General features: G+C 41.3%; 1 protein-coding gene across 2 annotated transcripts in view; it reads right to left on the bottom strand.

Moving 5' to 3' along the window:
* The window catches only part of FNTB (farnesyltransferase, CAAX box, subunit beta), an 84329-nt gene that overhangs the window by 19796 nt on the left and 43261 nt on the right, over positions 1-21272 (bottom strand). For both annotated transcript variants that reach the window (XM_060294912.1, XM_030855235.2), the window contains exons 5-7: positions 14767-14913; positions 14581-14664; positions 3902-3988 (exon numbers count right to left, since the gene is read on the bottom strand). In XM_060294912.1, the coding sequence (XP_060150895.1) occupies positions 3902-3988; positions 14581-14664; positions 14767-14913 (318 nt within the window). The remainder of the gene's footprint in view (positions 1-3901; positions 3989-14580; positions 14665-14766; positions 14914-21272) is intronic.

Here is a 21272-nt window from a genome sequence, read left to right as displayed (position 1 = left end):
CGGGGGACACAAGGTACCCCTAAAGTGGGATGAGTTTGAACCAAGTTGACTGGTGGTAAATTTATAAGAGAATCAGCTATACCTCCAGGTACCCAGCAGAAGATGGGAGGTTTCAGGGGCTGAATGAAGAGGAACTGAATTCCAGGATTTCCAGCACAGCTGAGAGCAGGTGGAGACACTGTGCTGAGCAGGGGGATTAAGTGAGTCTAAGATCTGAGCACAAGCACCCTCAACCCCTTTCCCTATTAGTATTTCACAAAGCTGGCCACTAACTTCATACCCCAACCAGGAATCTGGAAGATTCTTCTCTAGGGAAATGGATAAGCCCAAGGGAAAAACCCTACAGATATTGATATATGAGAACCCCCCCATGAATGGCTGCATCCCAGCCCACCGTGGCACACACAGTTTTTTTAGCACCTGACACTTAAATATGAACACCAGAGATTTGAGCAAAGTCTCTTACGTGAAAGAGACTTTTATGTAAAATATGAAACAAAAATAAGACAAATAAACAAAAATAAATTGGAGGAAATAATGTAGGGAGCAGAAGTAAACTTTAAGTTATATCTTTAGATAAAATATTATATACAAAATAAAAACACTGCAAGGACAAATAGCCCTGAAACAAGAACAGGAGAGAATATAAAAAGGAAGTATTCTTTATAAATGGAGATTAAAAGTTAAAATAGAACTGCAGAAATAAAAACTCAACAGAGGGATTAGAAGATAAAAGGTAAGGGAATCTCTTAGAAAGCACAATAAGAAAGATGAAGAGATGAAAGATAGGCAAAAAGTTTTTGAAAAATTAGAAGACCAATTCCACTTATTGGATGTTATAAAAAGAGCAAACAAAGAAAATGGAGGGGAAGAAGTTATCAAAGAAATAATAAAGCTTCTTGGAAGTAAAGCACATGCAATTCTAGATTGAAGATAACTGCTGAGTGCCCAGCACAATGAATGCAAAAAGAAATCCATATCATGGTTCATCATCATGAATTTTTCAAACAGCAAGAATAAGAGAAACAAAACAAAAACAACAATGGCTTGGGAATACAGTAGATTGGGAGGCAGTAAAGCACAGTGGTTACCCTAACAGGTTTTGGTCACTTAATTTCTTTGTATTTTAGCTTAATGTCATATTCAATATCCCATCACTTGCTATATAGGGAAACTATGGCATGGAGAAGTTAATTTGTCCAAGGCACAAAGCTAATAAATGACAAAACTGGGCTTCAAACCCAGGCAGTCAGAATTTCACATCTAGTTAAGGGCCTAACAAACCAATCCTGCAAATAACTATATACTCTGGACAAAACACACGAAAACAACTTCCTGAGGGCTCAGCAAACTGAAAAAAGCTGGGGATTTGAAAGTTGGAGCAGTCCGTCCCTCCCCTCCCCCACCCTATTTTTTTTCTTCCTGATTTGCCCTGAGGATGGTTACAGTCACCTAACAGTGGCAGCAGCAGGTCAGGGGAAGGCAGCTGAAGCTAACAGAAGGCCCACCATGTTTCTGGCAAGAAGAACCAGGCTGACAGTAATTGAGGAGGAATCCCAGAAAGAGGAGAGCCAGAGGAGGAAAACCCAAATTCCATGTTTAAACTTTGCTTAAAATTTTACCTGACCCTGAATCACACATGCATTGGGCAAACTGAAAGCAGCTTCTGACCAAGAACTGATCCAAGACCTGAGCCCCTGCCCACTGCAGGTGTGTCTAACCAAGTTGATTGCCTGCTAAAGGAAAAATATCAACACTCTTTAAAGCAATCTAACAGAATCCAATCTCTGCAATATAACATCACAATGTCCAGGGTACAGTCCAAAGATTACTTGACATAGACACTCAGGCAAGTGAGACATGTCAACTCCAAGACAGCCAGATGTTGAAATGACCAGGCAAGAATTTTAAAGTAGATATTATAATTTTATATTTACCTTAGTGAAGTGAAGAAAAATACACTTGTAATGAATGAAAAGATGGGAAATCTCAACTGAGAAAAACAGAAAGTATAAAAAAGAACCAAACCCAGGTAGTCCAGAGCAAAAGGCTATATACTCTCAATCTTTAAACTATCGCTCTCTTACTATTGAGTATTACATACCAAATCCTCAGTAAATGCTGGTTACCAATATTATCAGCCTTTCTAACAATGACACTGGTAGCCAAAAGATAATGGAGCAGTGCTTAAAAATTCTGAAGGAATACAATTGATCCAGTTTCCAATTTAGAAGTCTCTAACCAAATAAACTATAAATCAAGTGGGAGACTAGAACAAAAATACATGCAAAATCTTTAAAACATACCGCCGAAGTTCTCTTATTGGGGATCTGTTGGAATACGATATGTGATTCATTAAAATGAGTGAGTAAACCAGGAAAAAGGAGGATGGGGCTTTAACAAAGCTGAGAAGTGAAGTGAATTTCCTGCTGAAAGGAAGCTGCTGGATGCCTGCTGTGCAGCAAGCTGAGAGCAATCTGTCCAGTCTGAAGCAGTAGGGCAGAGGCCCCAGGAGGGATAACTCAAAACGCACGTGCGCACACACACACACACACAAAAGAGAACTGATACATTACCTGAAGTGTTTAACTGTATTGAGAATAATTTTATAGCTCTGGCAGAAAATTCGGGAATTAAGAGGTAATAATTAATTCCAGGAAAGTAAAAGTTATACAAAAAAGTAAATATGGGGCTTCCCTGGTGGCGCAGTGGTTGAGAGTCTGCCTGCCGATGCAGGGGACACGGGTTCGTGCCCCGGTCCGGGAAGATCCCACATGCCGCGGAACGGCTGGGCCCATGCCGCTGAGCCTGCACTCCACAATGGGAGAGGCCACAACAGTGAGAGGCCCGCATACCGCAAAAAAAAAAAAAAAAAAAAAGTAAATATGATCATAGTATCTCATTTGGTTTAGCTGAAAATTGTATTTTCATAGTAGTAAGTACTACTTTGATAAAAATTAAAATGTAAAAAATAAAATACAGCTTGGATATAATTCCTCAATAATACATATAAATCTACTATACCTTTTTTAAAATTATGAAATAATTTGAAGGATCCACGAAAGTACAGCAAATAATATACAGAACATACATGTACCTAACACCTAGCTTTGATTTAGCCGTATGCATTTCAGGTTTTTTTTATTTTAAACAAACAATTACAGATACAACTGAAGTCTCCTGAGTAGAAGTACAGACCTCCCTTAATCTCATTTTCTTTACTTTCTCCCCCGAAGTAAGCACCATCCTGAATTTGGTGTTTATCCTTCCCAGCATGTTTTTATATTACTACATGTGATTCTTCCCATAAACAGCATAGAATTGTTTTGCATGTTTTCAAATTTTAAGCAAATGTGATCTGCATGTTTTCTTTAACATCCTTTTTTTTCCTCAGCAGTGTTTTTGAGACTCACCCATATTGATACGTGTAGCTCTAGTTCATTCATTTTAATTGCTATATTATATTTCAATATGACTACACCACAACTCACTTATCCATCTTGTGCTTGTGAACATTTAATCTGTTTTCAGCGTTTTACTATTATAAACAAGTCCTATGCTTGTCTCTTTCATGCATGTGGTGTGATTTTCTGGAGAAGTGGAATTTTGGGGTCATCAGCAAGGGCATCTTTGAGATATTTCCAAATTGCTCTCCAAACTGGTTGAACTCCATTTAGACTCTGACCAATACTGTTTACCCAAGGTTTTGATCCTTGCCAATCACATTAAAGAAAGTTTGGAAAAAAAGAAAACTTTTAAAGTATGTTTGAAATGCACAATCCTTCAACCCAGACATCTCTTGTAATTTTATATTCCCTTCTCTGGTCCTTCTACACTTTATTTTTCAGAAGTCTTGACCGCCTGCTGTCTAAGAGGCAGGACAAATCTCAGCTTCTCTCACCTTGCGATCCATTCAGCAGTGCCCTCAAACAGGTCTGGAGTGATGATGTTGGTCAGAGAAGCTACTGAGGCGGCACAGTACGCACTTCTGGAAGGACAGAAATAGAGGGGGAAGTGTTAAGCTTTAAGGAGGAGCTTGAACAAGGCTCACTGAACTTTTTGGACGGATTGCTCTCTGCCTCGTAAGCTGTAATCACTGCCTGGCCTCACTCCAAGCCCATGGCCAGTCCTCCTGGGTCTCCAACCAGGAGCTCTGACATTCTATTTCAATAGAGTTGCTCATGGCACAGCCTCAGTGAAAGAACATGACATTCTATTCTCCCTACCTCCACATGGTCAAATCTACACCAGATGAAATAACAGCCATCACAATTCCTGTCGACAGTGAGTTCAGCTCTTCCTTCAAAGACCTACAACGGCTCCCCAAATTCCATGCTGTCATTCAGGTACTTCTGACATGCTCATTCAGTTGTCAGTACTGTTTTTAGATCCAGGACTTGTCTGTTTACGGCATGGACAAGCTAAAGGTTAACTGTATCTTTTCCAAACAGACACAACTCCACAGCAGGCCGCCAGACCACTCTGGCTGCTTAGACCAGGCAAGAGGGGCCGAAATGTATGAGCCCACTCAGGTCCATTCCTTAGGCTTCTAGAGCAAGAAAAGGGTTTTGATTTCAAGCATCCCACCAGTACACACACACACACACACACACACACACACTCTTTAAAGGGAAAAGAAAGAACATGTCTTCCCCCCCCCCCATGTTATCCTACATGATTTGGAATAATTCTTGCCATTCCATTCTGCCAGCCCTAATTCTTCTCAGGACACCTTTTATTTCAGCTGATCCCTCTATTATGGAACACGTCTACAAACTGTCTTTTCTTCCCTTCCAGGGTCTTTTCAAACATCCGACATCTCAGCTCTGTTTTATGAAGACAAAACCAGTTTGTTCCAATTCTGTTTACAGATCCTTTTTCTAAGGGCTCCTCAGGAACATAAAAGGGAGGAGAGAGAAGGGCCCAGCTTCCGTATTGTTCAATATGGACATAACACTGAGCCAAGTGCACTGGGGCTTTCCAGTGAGCCGCAGGCATCATTCTCCTCCCAGCACTTTTATCAGCCTGCTCACGCCGGCCAAAGGCACAGCAGAGGCTGAGTTATACCAGCAGGCATCAGAAGCATGGAGAGTCCTTTCTGCCAAATGTTACCATCTACCATAAGCTAAATTCAAAAGCCTGACCTAACTGCTCTCAGGTCTCAAGCCTCTCAAAGGGCTTCAAGGGTATTTGCTCTTGAATCCGAACATAACCTCTGAGGTGGGGAGGTGGCGGACACAGGGCGGTCGCCTCATAAATGGAAGAACTGAGACCTGCTGCCAGATCTCACGCTGAGACCGAGAGCAAACAAAACACACCTTTTTCGAGCATCTTCTTCCTCTCTCCCTCTATCTAGTCGTCACATCTCTCAGATTTGTCCACTACCCTCCATCCTCTCTGCTGTTACCCAAATCCAAGTCACCATTAACCTGGGTCAGTTTCCCTCTAGCCCTGAAGCCAGAGGATTTTCACTAAAACACTACAATCTATTCACTGTAACTGCAGAACTTCTAATAAAATACAAATCAGACTGTGTCACTCCCTACTTACAACTTGTCAGTGGCTTCCCACTACCCTTAAAATAAACTCCAGCCTTCTCAAGACTTCGGGGCCCCTTGGGCTATTCCCGGCCTGGCCGTCCAGCTTCATTTCTCCCCCTGCCCACCAGGCCTCTGCACTTCAGCCACACTGAACTTCTCCTTTCCTGAACACACTCTATGCTCTGTCGCCAAAACTTTTGCAAATGCTGGGTCCCTATCTCCCCACTACCCGCCCAGAATGCTTCCGGTTATATAACCTAGATTAGGAGGTCAGGAGTACATAACTGCTCCTTTCTTAAGAACTGAGAAAAAAATGGTGCTTGCTATGAGTTCATTGCAACTGGATTAGTGGCAGTCCACAGGAGCTGTGAATGCCGGAATAAGCTCATCTCAGAAACTGGAAGGAGTTGTGATAGACCTGAAAGATCAAGAGACCAGTTCTGCCTAACCCAGAATGAGACAAGCTAGCCTCCAGATGCCAAACTGTCCCCATCAACTGCTGCTTCTCTTCAGGTCAAATCCACTCAACAGCACTCAGGAGTAACTGCTGATGCTTCCAGGCAAAGACAATTAAAGGAAGACAAAGTGAAAAGTGATGGAACTGGGGCACTAGAAACCACACAAAGCAGGGAAACTGCACGAGACCTGCTAGGTTTCATCCATCATTCACATCTTTAATCCTCTGTAAATGAAAAGCATGGCTCGAATAGCAGAACATTACCAGAGGAGCTCGGGTAGAGGAGGAATATGGCTACAGTGCTCTTCAGTGAAACAAACATTTTTTATGTCTAGCAGATATGAATAAGAAAACAGAAGGAGAGAAAGACAGACAAGATGAAAAAGCAGAGGGCTATGTACCAGATGAATGAACAAGATAAACCCCCAGAAAAACAACTAAATGAAATGGAGATAGGCAATCTTCCAGAAAAAGAATTCAGAATAATGATAGTGAAGATGATCCAGGACCTCGGAAAAAGAACGGAGGCAAAGGTCGAGAAAGATGCAAGAAATGTTTAACCAAGACCTAGAAGAATTAAAGAACAAACAAACAGAGATAAACAATACAATAACTGAAATGAAAACTACACTAGAAGGAACCAATAGCAGAATAACTGAAGCAGAAGAATGGATAACTGACCTGGAAGACAGAATGGTGGAATTCACTGCTGGGGAACAGAATAAAGAAAAAAGAATGAAAAGAAATGAAGACAGCCTAAGAGACCTCTGGGACAACATTAAACGCAACAACATTCACATTATAGGGGTCCCAGAAGGAGAAGAGAGAAAGGACCCGAGAAAATATTTGAAGAGATTATAGTCAAAAACTTCCCTAACATGGGAAAGAAAATAGCCACCCAAGTGCAGGAAGTGCAGAGAGTCCCATACAGGATAAACCCAAGAAGAAACACTCCAAGACACATAGTAATCAAATTGGTAAAAATTGAAGACAAAGAAAAATTACTGAGAGTAGCAAGGGAAAAACGACAAATAACATACAAGGGAATGCCCATAAGGTTAACAGCTGATTTCTCAGCAGAAACTCTACAAGCCAGAAAGGAGTGGCATGATATACTTAAAGTGATGAAAAGGAAGAACCTACAACAAAGATTACTCTACCCAGCAAGGATCTCATTCAGATTTGATGAAGAAATCAAAAGCTTTACAGACAAGCAAAAGCTAAGAGAATTCCGCACCACCAAACCAGCTCTACAACAAATGCTAAAGGAACTTCTCTAAGTGGGAAACACAAGAGAAGAAAAGGACCTACAAAAACAAACCGAAAACAATTAAGAAAATGGTCATAGGAACATACATATTGATAATTACCTTAAATGTGAATGGATTAAATGGTTCAACCAAAAGACACAGGCTTGATGAATGGATACAAAAACAAGACCCATATATATGCTGTCTACAAGAGACTCACTTCAGACCTAGGGACACATACAGACTCAAAGTACGGGGATGGAGAAAGATATTCCATGCAAATGGAAATCAAAAGAAAGCTGGAGTAGCAATACTCATATCAGATAAAATAAACTTTAAAATAAAGAATGTTACAAGAGACAAGGAAGGACACTATGTAATGATCAAGGGATCAATCCAAAAAGAAGATATAACAATTATAAATATATATGCACCCGACATAGGTGCACCTCAATACATAAGGCAACTGCTAACAGCTATAAAAGAGGAAATTGACAGCAACACAGTAATTGTGGGGGACTTTAACACCTCACTTACACCAATGGACACATCATCCAAATAGAAAATTAATAAGGAAACACAAGCTTTAAATGACACAATAGACCAGATAGATTTAATTGATATTTATAGGACATTCCATCCAAAAACAGCAGATTACACTTTCTTCTCAAATGTGCACGGAACATTCTCCAGGATAGATCACATCGTGGGTCACAAATCAAGCCTCAGTAAATTTAAGAAAATTGAAATCATATCAAGCGTCCTTTCTGACCATAACGCTATGAGATTAGAAATCAATTACAGGGGAAAAAAAACGAAAAACACAAACACATGGAGGCTAAACAGTATGTTATTAAATAACCAAGAGATCACTGGAGAAATCAACAAGGAAATCAAAAAATACCTAGAGACAAATGACAATCAAAACACGACAATCCGGGCTTCCCTGGTGGCGCAGTGGTTGAGAGTCTGCCTGCTGATGCAGGGGACACGGGTTCGTGCCCCGGTCCGGGAAGATCCCACATGCCGCGGAGCGGCTGGGTCCGTGAGCCACGGCCGCTGAGCCTGTGCGTCCGGAGCCTGTGCTCCGCAACGGGAGAGGACACAACAGTGAGAGACCCGCGAACCACAAAAAAAAAAAAAAAAAGATAAAAACGACAATCCAAAACATATGGGATGCAGCAAAAGCAGTTCTAAGACGGAAGTTTATAGCTATACAAGCCTACCTCAAGAAACAAGAAAAGTCTCAAATAAACAATCTAACATTACACCTAAAGGAACTAGAGAAAGAAGAACAAACAAAACACAAAGTTAGCAGAAGGAAAGAAATCATAAATACCAGAGCAGAAATAAATGAAATAGAAACAAAGAAAACAATAGCAAAGATCAATAAAACTAAAAGCTGGTTCTTTGAGAAGATAAACAAAATTGATAAACCATTAGTCAGACTCATCAAGAGGGAGAGGACTCAAATCAATAAAATTAGAAATGAAAAAGGAGAAGTTACAACAGACACCGCAGAAATACAAAGCATCATAAGAGACTACTACAAGCAGCGTTACGCCAATAAAACGGACAACCTGGAAGAAATGGAAAAATTCTTAGAAAGGTATAACCTTCCAAGACTGAACCAGGAAGAAATAGAAAATATGAACAGACCAATCGCAAGTAATGAAATTGAAGCTGTGATTTAAAATCTTCCAACAAACAAAAGTCCAGGACCAGATGGCTTTACAGGTGAAATCTATCAAACATTTAGAGAAGAGCTAACATCCATCCTTCTCAAACTCTTCCAAAAACTTGCAGAGGAAGGAAAACTCCCAAATTCATTCTATGAGGCCACCATCACCCTGATACCAAAACCAGACAAAGATATTACAAAAAAGAAAATTACAGACCAATATCACTGATGAATATAGATGCAAAAATCCTCAACAAAATACTAGCAAACAGAATCCAACAACACATTAAAAGGAATCATACACCATGGTCAAGTGAGATTTATCACAGAGATGCAAGGATTCTTCAATATATGCAAATCAATCAATGTGATACACCATATTAACAAATTGAAGAATAAAAACCATATGTTCATCTCAATAGATGCAGAAAAAGTTTCTGACAAAATTCAACACCCATTTATGATAAAAACTCTCCGGAAAGTGGGCATAGAGGGAACCTACTTAAACATAATAAAAGCCATATATGACAAACCCACAGCAAACATCCTTCTCAATGGTGAAAAACTGAAAGCATTTCCTCTAAGATCAGGAACAAGACAAGGATGTCCACTCCCACCACTATTATTCAACATAGTTTTGGAAGTCCTAGTCATGGCAATCAGAGAAGAAAAAAGAAATAAAAGGAATACAAATTGGAAAAGAAGTAAAACTGTCACTGTTTGAAGATGACATGATACTATACATAGAGAATCCTAAACATGCCACCAGAAAACTACTAGAGCTAATCAATGGATTTGGTAAAGTTGCAGGATACAAAATTAATGCACAGAAATCTCTTGCATTCCTATACACTAATGATGAAAAATCTGAAAGAGAAATTAAGGAAACACTCCCATTTACCACTGCAACAAAAAGAATAAAATACCTAGAAATAAACCTACCTAGGGAGACCAAAGACCTGTATGCAGAAAACTATAAGACACTGATGAAAGAAATTAAAGATGATACCAACAGATGGAGAGATATACCATGTTCTTGGACTGGAAGAAGCAGTATTGTGAAAATGACTATACTACCCAAAGCAATCTACAGATTCAATGCAACCCCTATCAAATTACCAATGGCATTTTTTACAGAACTACAACAAAAAATCTTAAAATTTGTATGGAGACACAAAAGACCCCGAATAGCCAAAGCAGTCTTGAGGGGAAAAAATGGAGCTGGAGGAATCAGACTCCCTGACTTCAGACTATACTACAAAGCTACAGTAATCAAAACAACATGGTACTGGCACAAAAACAGAAAAATAGATCAATGGAACAGGATAGAAAGCCCAGAGATAAACCCACGCACCTATGGTCAACTAATCTTTGACAAAGAAGGCAAGGATATACAATGGAGAAAAGACAGCCTCTTCAATAAGTGGTGCTGGGATAACTGGACAGCTACATGTAAAAGAACGAAATTAGAACACTCCCTAACACCATATACAAAAATAAAGTCAAAATGGGTTAGAGACCTAAATGTAAGACCGGGCACTATAAAACTCTTAGAGGAAAACATAGGAAGAATGTTTGACATAAATCACAGCAAAATATTTTTTGAACCACCTCCTAGAGTAATGGAAATAAAAACAAAAATAAACAAATGGGACCTAATGAAACTTCAAAGCTTTTGCACAGCAAAGGAAACCATAAACAATATGGAAAGACAACCCTCAGAATGGGAGAAAATATTTGCAAGCGAATCAACAAAGGATTAATCTTCAATATATATAAACAGCTCATGCAGCTCAGTATTAAAATAACAAACAACCTAATCGAAAAATGGGCAGAAGACCTAAATAGACATTTCTCCAATGAAGACATACAGATGGCCAAGAAGCACATGAAAAGCTGCTCAACATCACTACTTATTAGAGAAATGCAAATCAAAACTACAGTGAGGTATCACCTCACACCAGTTAGAATGGGCATCATCACAAAATCTACAAACAACAAATGCTGGAGAGGGTGTGGAGAAAAGGGAACCCTCTTGCACTGTTGGTGGGAATGTAAATTGATACAGCCACCTTGGAGAACAGTACGGAGGTTCCTTAAAGAACTAAAAATAGAATTACCATATGACCCAGCAATCCCACTACTGGGCATATATCCAGAGAAAACCATAATTCAAAAAGACACATGCAGGCTTCCCTGGTGGCGCAGTGGTTAAGAATCCTCCTGCTAATGCAGGGGACACGGGTTCGAGCCCTGGTCTGGGAAAATCCCACATGCCATGGGGCAACTAAGCCCGTGCGCCACAACTACTGAACCTGAGCTCTACAGCCCGTAGGCCACAACTAATGAGCCCACGTGCCACAACTACTGAAGCCTGCGCGCCTAGAGCCCATGCTCCGCAACAAGAGAAGCCACAACGATGAGAAGCCTGTGCACAGCAACTAAGAGTAGCCCCCGCTCACTGCAGCTAAAGCCCACGCACATCAACGAAGACCCAACACAGCCAAAAATAAATAAATTTATTTATTTATTAAAAAAGACACATGCACCTCAATGTTCATTGAAGCACTATTTACAATAGCCAGGTCATGGAAGCAACCTAACTACCCATCAACAGACAAATAGATAAAGAAGATGTGGTACAGATACAGAATGGAATATTACTCAGCCATAAAAAGGAACGAAATTGGGTCATGTGTAGAGACGTGGATGCATCTAGAAACTGTCATACAGAATGAAGTAAGTCAGAAAGAGAAAAACAAATATCGTATATTAACGCATATATGTGGAACCTAGAAAATGGTACAGATGAACCAGTTTGCAGAGCAGAAATCGAGACACAGATGTAGAGAACAAACGTATGGACACCAAGAGGGGAAAGCGGCAGAGGGGTGGTGGTGGTGGTGTGATGAATTGGGCGATTGGGATTGACATGTATACACTGATCTGTATAAAATGGATAACTAATAAAAATAAATAAATAAAAAATAAACATACACAGGTTATTTGTGAGTAAAAAAACAAACAAAAAACAAAGTATTGGGTCTCTTTGAACTCCAGAATTCAATGGACACCTCTTGCAGGAAAAAAAAAAGAAAACAGAAGGAAACCGGCGCCAGAACGAGTAAGTTAGAGAGTAATCATATCTGAAAAAGGTATGTGATAAAATGCCAAAGCAATCTTGCCAGGGTTTCTTTGCTTTCACCTATAATCTCAGGAAACTTTAAAAAGCTAAATTTGGAGTACTTGTAGAACAGGATGAAAATGTAGTGACCAAGAGGGGGAAAACAGGGCTTCTCTGGTGGCGCAGTGGTTGAGAGTCCGCCTGCCGATGCAGGGGACACGGGTTCGTGCCTCGGTCCGGGAAGATCCCACATGCCGCGGAGCGGCTGGGCCCGTGAGCCATGGCCGCCGAGCCTGCGCGTCCGGAGCCTGTGCTCCGCAACGGGAGAGGCCACAACGGTGAGAGGCCCACGTACCGCAAAAAAAAAAAAAAAGAGGGGGAAAACATTTTTTAACTTTTTTCTTAAGACGTCAACACAATACTGCTTTTCCTCAATAATTATATTGGCTTCACTGGCATACACAGTGTAAAAACAAGACCACAGGCCCAAAAGGGAGTGTCCCTTGTGCTAAACTCCACATTGCCAAACCGTGACCTCATTATGGTTTCTGCCCTCCCAGAAATGGAATCTTAAACCCGTCAATCAGGAATCACCTGACGAGCAGCGGTGAGGGAATCTGCCTGGTGGACATAGCCAACCCGCTTTTTTGCCTGGTTTAACTTCCTTGTCCCTGCTCCCTTCTGCCCATAAAAGTTTCTCATTTTGTACAGCTCCTCAGGGCTCCTTTCCGTGTGCTAGATGGGATGCTGCCTCATTCAAATCAATCTTTGCTCAAATAAATTCATAGAATTGTTAATGGGACTCCATTTATCTTTTAACAACAGATACCGGGATACTGTGATATAAGAAGAAATACGTATTTGGTCTTCCCCTCAGCACAGAGCTCATAAAACCCGTTTGGAATTTCCCGACTGATGGGCGATAGGAGAGTCTTGTTATTCATAAAATGCGCCCTTCGACCACACCTGAGTTTATGCTAATGAGGTGACTCCTGGAGGATGGGGGCTGGTTGCCAGAGGCACCAACCATGGGATTCGAGGGTTGGAACTTTCAGGCCCACTCTCCAGAAGACTGAGTTAATCACCCAGTGGCCGATGAGTTCATCAATCATGCCTACATAGTGAAGCCTCCATAAAAACCCTAGCTGAAGGAGTCTGGGGAGCTTCTGGGCTGTGGACGCACCCCTGTGCCTGCTGGGAGGGTGGAACATCCCAACGTCACGGGGACACAAATCCCTATGCTTGGACATTTCCAGCCCTCACTCTATATACCCCTTCATGTGGCTGTTCATTTGTATCCTTTATGACATCCTTTATAATAAACTAGTTAAACAGTAAAAAATTCTCCTGAGTATTCTGAGCTCTCCTAGCAAATTACTAAAATGAGGAGGGGGTCGTAGGAACCCCTGGTTTGTAGCCAAGTCAGGCAGAAGTGTGGGTAACTTGGGAACCCACTACTTGTGACCACTGTCTGAGATGGGGGCAGTCTTGTGGGACTGAGCCCTTAACCTGTGACATGTGCTAACTCTGGGTAGTCAGGGTCGGAACTGTTTAATACGAGGAAAAAACACCCCGACATTTCATGTCAGAAGCGTTGGGAGTAGAGAGACAGTTCTCCAGGTACCTAGGTTCCCAGATACCTGGTCTACTTACAGACAAAAGAATATCCTTCACTGAAGGTCTTTGCAGCTCGTTACCTACTTTTATCTGCAACGTGTTCTGTGCTCCACAACTTTCATGTTTTTTTCTTCCCCTACACTTTCAAACCAATAGTTAAGCCAGAATATTAATCAACTTGTGTAGAGGAAAATACATTTACAAATAGGCAATAAGATGGCTTTGATATAGAAACCTCATAAAAAAATGTATTTATCAGACTAAATAAGAATAATCTGGTATAAAATCTCAATGATCCACACTGCCTTTGAGTAATGACTAATTCAGTGAATTCCCTATATGCTTCACAGGCAACCTCCTGCCAGGTGAGTAAACTACTTGCTAGGTACTTGTAATTCTTGAGAAAAATGATCATTTTGAGCCAGCTGGTTCCATCAGTTCATGCAACTGTTTGTCATACACCCTACTGGCCCCTAAGAGTTTCTGCACCACCCAAAGCAATTCTCACACAGTTGTTAAACATTCTCATGATTTCATCAAATTCATTCAGAAAATATCTCCCATTCCCATGCCAGAGAGATGAAAAATTATATTACAGTATACAGTTACATCTTACAGTATATCCTTTCATACACAAATGTATTTTTCATTTTTAAAACAAAAGCATTTGATTTTATTTCTGTTACTCATATTTGGCATTTACATAAAAGAAGTCAAGTGACAGTGACCCCTGAGGACATCTGTATCGTATGTGCAGTGATTATGAACTGTGTCACTGACACTTTACTCTGCATGTCATTCGGTGAGACAAGGCAGCAGCTTCCCTGTATTGTTCCCCGGGCTTGGCATCTCTGATGGCAGATAAACCCGAGAATCTGCTGATGCAGCTGCCTGAGAAAAACCCCACTCACCTCACGTCCACCTCACCTCCAACGTGCATGAGAAAAGAGCCATCGGGTTGCTTCAGCGAGTACAAATACTGGAGAAGCTTCTCTCTGAGAAATGAACAGGGGAGAGGCAGGAGATGGTGATGGTCAGTGCACTGTCAGCAGGCGGGAGCCCAGCTGGGTGCCCAGTCCTGCTGGCTTTGACTGTACCTGTTAATGACATCATAGGCCTCTTCGGTGCCAATGATGCACAGCGCGTTGACTGCTGCGTACGTGGGCGCAAGGTGTGGGTACTGGCCAGGGCCCCCTCCAAAGCCACCTTCTGGGCTTTGACACAGCTCCAGGAACTGACACACGCTAGGTACACAGCCAAAGGGAAAGACAAGGTCAGACAGCATTCATTTCAAAACACCAAATTCCACCAGTCCATGCCTTTCCAAGCCTCCGCCTTCCTCAAAAGGGAAGAAACCTCCCCTCCCCACCTAGTGAATATATACTGGATACAGTCAACACCTGTAAAGGGCCTAATTCTCTAATGATAGCCTGATTCTCTGCTATCATCAGCTTTGTGTGCCCTCCTTTCTGAGTTTTGTATTTAAGCATTTGCCTAGTCGTGAAGCAAGGAACATAAGGCCGGGCAGTTCTTAGAACTGGGAGTAAGTCTCATGCTTCTTGACCCAATCTTTCCCATACTTTTCTCTCAATTTGCCACCCTGGATCTATGGGACCAGCCCGTTCTCCTTGCCTCTAGGGTACCTCCCAGGCTTCGGATTTTGCCTAAATCATGGTGATACTCAACTGCTGGTCTAGAGCCATCACCTAGGCCTACCAGGAATATTTAAAGAGATGCCTTCTCACTCCCATTGCCGTGTAAGCCCCAGTGGGCTACTGATTTTTACTCCGCTCACCGACAAGAAACAAGCTTCCAATGGAGTCTGCCTCCACGGTTAGGAGAATAAGAAAGAGGTGAGCTTCTGCTTGCTCAGCTCACTGTGGCAAACTTAAGCACTGCTGACTCCTATCACAGGAATGCATCCCAGGCTGGAGGCTTTGGGAGAGTGTCTCACAGAGGCTCCAGCTCCTTCACTGAGGGAAACTGTTTATTGAGGGTTGGCCTCCAAGCCCTTGCTTCCAAGCATGGCATCAGTCTGCCCAGAAGTTATCTTCTTGCTTTAAGTGAAACCAAGAGAGCCCCTCTTTGTCTAAGGCCCTCTAAAGTTCATCGGAAAGGGGTGCCCCCGGAGAGTCCTGGTCCTCGAGCTGTTTCCGCACAACGTAGCAGGATCACAGCTTCCTAGTAGGACAAGTCCTCAGTTAAGAGAACCAGCTGCAAATCTGTGTCCTTCTAGTGCTCAGACAGCCTTCTTTTCCTGGGCTCTTTCATCTCATTTTTTCTTATCTACTGCTGCCAGAGAGGTCGCACAGAGTCTACTTAATCTCCACTAAGACACAAGTTGATTGCGCCTTTCCCACGTCATATTTGATGACTTTTGATTTCAGACCTGCCATTATCTGGGCAGGGACAGCCATAGAAAAGCTGCTGACTTCCTAGTAAAGCCCTGAAGTCATCACAGGTTAAAAGCAATCCACACTCACTTCACGTTCCACCCACAATTTTACTGTAGGAAACACAAGGATTGAAACTGAAGTTGATAATCAGAGAAGGAAGACAGTTCTGTGACATGTTTTTAATAGCAATTAATTTTTGCAGAGAAAAATGAGTTTTTTACTAACATGTTTCCCAAACCCTCATCAATTCTTATCCTATTTCCCAGAAACAAATAGCTAATAAACTCCTGGTCTAACAAAAGTTGGCTGCGTTAGCATACAAAAAGTTTCCTGATCACAAAAATAAAGTTTTTTGGCTGACATAAAACTTAACAGCACATTTTAAAAAAGAAAAAGGAAAAGAGTCATCTAGTTATCCATTCCCTTCCCCAGCTCCCATGACAGACTTACGGCAAATGCAATACTCCTGACCCTGTAGCCTAAAGTCTGGAATGGGCCGAGATCTGAATGTACCAGAGACACCATTAAATCACCCCTCCACACCAACTGCCCCCAGCTGACAGGCTGCATCTGACCGACTGAGGGCTATGTGGGGAACAGGGGTTGGGCTCTTCTTGAGTCTGAGACGCTTCTGTACTATAGAACATTCTGATCCAGAGTCTTTACAAATTGTACCTTAAGGAACTGGCAAACTGACAGTGAAGCTACCAGCTGTCGTGAGCAGAACTCCTAGCAATTCTGAAAAGCAAAATGTGAATGATACTTCTAACGGTCCAAAGGGGAAGAAAAACTTGTCTTAGAGACCAGAAATTCACCAACTGATTTTAAAAATCACACGCGGGAAACACTGAGCAAACACCAAGAGTGGCACACTTTGTGGAAAACAAGTATTCATAAATCACTCATTTAGTCATATGACTGAAAGATCTAGTAGATCAATTTTCTTTCAAGTCAGCAAGGCATTGCATTCTCGCTTACATGACAACTTCCAACAAAGTGGGAAACTATCTTCCAGATCAGGAATTTAAAAACCCCAAATGTGGAGATCAGAATCACTGGAGGGCTAATAAAGGACCCAGACCCAGACCTGCTGAAGCAGGAAAGAGCTGGGCCTCTGTATTTTACCAAATTCCCAGGTGATGTGGATACACACGAAGTTTGAATACCACAAGTCTTTGCTGTATAATTAGAATCACTTTGGGGGATGTTTTTTTTAAAAAAAAAAAAAAAAAAAAAAAAAAAACCAAGCCCAGGCCACACCTAATACCAATTAAATCAGAGTCGCTGAGGGTGGGCCCAAGTGGCAATAGTTTTAAAAATTCCCCACGTGACTCCAATGTACAGCCAAGTATCAGTGCTTCTCAAACTCGAGTGTGCCGTGGAAGTCACCTGAGGATCTTGTCAAACTGCAGACCTAATTCAGTAGAACTAAAGGGACCCGAGATTCTGCATTTCTAGCAAGCTCCCAGGTGATGGCAATGCTGCTGGTCTGAGGACCACATTTTGGGTAGCAATGTGATACATCTGCACTGTCCAATAGGTAGCCACTAGCCACATGAGGCTTTTTGAAATTTCAATTTAAATTAATTAAATTTAAAATTAAGCTCCTCAGTCACACAAGCCACATTGCAACTGCTCAACAGCTACATGTGGCTAGGGGCTGCAATAAAACATAGACTATTTCCATGACCTTGTTAAGTTCTATTGGACACCACTGCTTTATCATCCAGCTATTGAAAAGTATGTAAAACCTGTAAGAGGATTAAGTTCAAAGCAAGATTATCGATGATTTACTTGGACTTTTAGGGGATGGTTGAGGACTGCCTTATGGTGGTTATTCTGGACATCACTGTCACCCGTGTGGATGGAGGACTCAAAAGCATGCATAGTATATAAGCAAATAATACATAACGAGCAGGGAAACCCTCCAAGGAGTGAAAGTCCAGAATAATATAAAACAAATCAGAAGCCAATAAGAATAAAACAAGTGAAACAGGTGTAAGAAGCAAGTAATATACTCAGAGATGGCAGGAGTAGGAGATAAAGCATATAAAGCATATAAATATAAGAAATAACTAGGAACACAGCAGAAAAAGGACCAGAGGTTAGGGCCCATGACTTGTAAACAATACAGAAAATGCTTTTTCAAAGCATCATATACACAGTATTGGTCAAAACTATATCTGGCTCAAGCCTCCATTTTCCAACTCAAAGGAATTTCAGAATAGAGTTGTAAAAATGGCTAAGTATAAAAGTGATTAAAAGGCTTACCATTAGAGAAAACCACAGTGTGGAAGCTACTCAGCAAAATACCTCAAGTATACAAAGGGTAATTATGCAAACTTTCTAGTAAAGAAACAAAAATTGGGGCTTCCCTGGTGGCGCAGTGGTTGAGAGTCCGCCTGCCGATGCAGGGTACATGGGTTCGTGCCCTGGTCCGGGAAGATCCCACATGCCGCGGAGCGGCTGGGCCCGTGAGCCATGGCCGCTGAGCCTGCGTGTCCGGAGCCTGTGCTCCGCAACGGGAGAGGCCACAGCAGTGAGAGGCCCGCGTACCGTAAAAAAACAAAACAAACAAACAAAAAAATTGAAGCTAATCTGCAGCAAGAATAATTTAGGTTAGATTTAAGAAAACCTTCGGCACCAGACAGGTTACCACAGATAGACTTAAGGCCTAGAATAAGTTAGAAAGATGATAGCTTTGGAAATAGGCACAGTCATTCTTGAACAGATAACTTAGGAGCAGATGCAAAGGCAGGATGGATGACTTGACATCAGGCTAAAACATCTATGTTAAGTCTTCCGATTTTCATACTGTAAGACAGCTTCAGCTGACAGAAGGGAGAGGAAAACTCCTTCCCTGGCAGAGGAGAGCATTGAACAGGGGAAAGACAAGCAGGCTCTCCTGTTGATTCCAGGAGGCCAGTGTCGCCCTGGGGAGGACGACAGGTTCTCTGATTTCATCAAGAGGCGATGCCTGGTGTGCTGCCATTTTGGAAGTGTGCTCAATCTAAAGTTGGTTATTTTAGAGCAGGGGTTCTCCACCGTGGCACTACTGACATTCTGGACTGGATAATTCTTGGTTGTGGGGACTGTCCTGTGGAGGATGTTTAGCAGCTTCCCCAACCTCCACCTACTAGATGCCCGCAGCACCTGGCCAAAAAATGCCCAGAAGACAAATGACCACGAAAGGTATCTTCCCTGAAAGATAAGGAAACAAATTAAATTTAAAAGGAAAGATATTTCAGGAGCTAGCCAGGGGACAAGCAACTAATAACCTTTCAAAAGGGAAATAATAAAACACTGACACATGAAAATTTAAATTTAATCTTCAGAAAAACTTTACAAGCGGAAAAGTCCTAAAATAATTTTTAAGTTAAAGATACTTTTCAGATCTTACAAAAGCTAAAAGACCTAACAGTATAGTAGTTTCCCTGTGGTTTTCATTATAGCATTCAATAACAACACATGGGATTCTCATTAAAAGATGCTTCCTTTAGTTCCAAAATCATTAATAAAGCAAATGCACTTAGTATGGTTCCAAAATATTAATTTATTTTAGGTAAACACATGCATAAATTTGTGGATACAATCTCTTAAGAGAGTCACACTAAATTCCTACCTATGAATATATTATTCTTGAAAGGTCTGATACCAGCAGTAAAAGCCTGGCCTCGCTGGCTTTGGTCAGCAGTCACAGTAGCTGACAAAAGTGGTTTTGTCCACTAGAGGGAACTCAGCTTGTCATATTGTTCCCAGAACAAACAGAAGTACAACAGTGAACAAAATAGGAAAGAGAGAGAAACTTGCGTACGTGTGTGTGTGTGTGAGTGTGTTGCACACTAGGCTGGGGAGGGGGAAGAGAGGACAGCAGAGCTAAACTCAAGAGCTCTAGAGCTAAACTCAACCTCTAGGTCACCTTAATATTTGTATAAAGACGAGGGAAACAAAAAAAAACCTAAACACATTTTCAAAGCATTTCTTTTCCCTGTGCAAAATAAATAAAAAGGCAACATCCAAAATCAGGTAGTCTTTTTTAAAAAAAAAATCTCCATATTTTTATAGAAGTCATTAAGATTTCTCTTTCTTACTAAAAATAGTTTATTCCCTTATAAGCCAGAGCTACTAGGCTCTGTTCATTACAAATATTATCTGCACCTAGAATTAACTACCTGCTAGGCACAGAACAAAGTACATTATTGGAAAGTCAAAGTAATTCTTTAAAGGTCTGTTAAATCAATGCTCAGAAGAACCATAGGTAAAGCTTTTAAGTTGGCTGTGAAACAGAAAATTTTGGTCATTAACTATCAAGTGGTTCTTGCAATCAGGACAAATCAGCTTTTCTTTTTTTTAACATCTTTATTGAAGTGTAATTGCTTTACAACGGTGTGTTAGTTTCTGCTTTATAACAAAGTGAATCCGTTATACATATACATATGTTCCCATATCTCTTCCCTCTTGTGTCTCCCTCCATCCCACCCTCCCTATCCCACCGCTCTAGGTGGTCACAAAGCACCGAGCTGATCTCCCTGTGCTATGTGGTTGCTTCCCACTAGCTATCTATTTTACCTTTGGTAGTGTATATATGTTCATGCCACTCTCTCGCTTTGTCACAGCTTACCCTTCCCCCTCCCTATATCCTCAAGTCCATTCTCTAGTAGGTTTGTGTCTTTATTCCTGTCTTACCCCTAGGTTCTTCATGACATTGTTTTTTCTTAAATTCCATATATATGTGTTAGCATACGGTATTTGTCTTTCTCTTTCTGACTTACTTCACTCTGTATGACAACTTTAAGTCCATCCACCTCATTAAAAATAGCTCAATTTCATTTCTTTTTATAGCTGAGTAATATTCCATTGTATATATGTGCCACATCTTCTTTATCCATTCATCTGATGATGGACACTTAGGTTGTTTCCATCTCCGGGCTATTGTAAATAGAGCTGCAATGAACATTGTGGTACATGACTCTCTTTGAATTATGGTTTTCTCAGAGTATATGCCCAGTAGTGGGACTGCTGGGTCATATGGTAGTTCTATTTGTAGTTTTTTAACGAACCTCCATACTGTTCTCTATAGCGGCTGTACCAATTCACATTCCCACCAGCAGTGCAAGAGTGTTCCCTTTTCTCCACACCCTCTCCAGCATTTATTGTTTCTAGATTTTTGGATGATGGCCATTCTGACTGGTGTGAGATGATACCTC

Source organism: Globicephala melas, chromosome 2 (genome assembly GCF_963455315.2).
Source record: "Globicephala melas chromosome 2, mGloMel1.2, whole genome shotgun sequence".
Taxonomy (NCBI): domain Eukaryota; kingdom Metazoa; phylum Chordata; class Mammalia; order Artiodactyla; family Delphinidae; genus Globicephala; species Globicephala melas.
The sequence above is the reverse complement of the archived record's forward strand: the minus strand, read 5'-3'. Positions and strand labels throughout refer to the sequence as shown.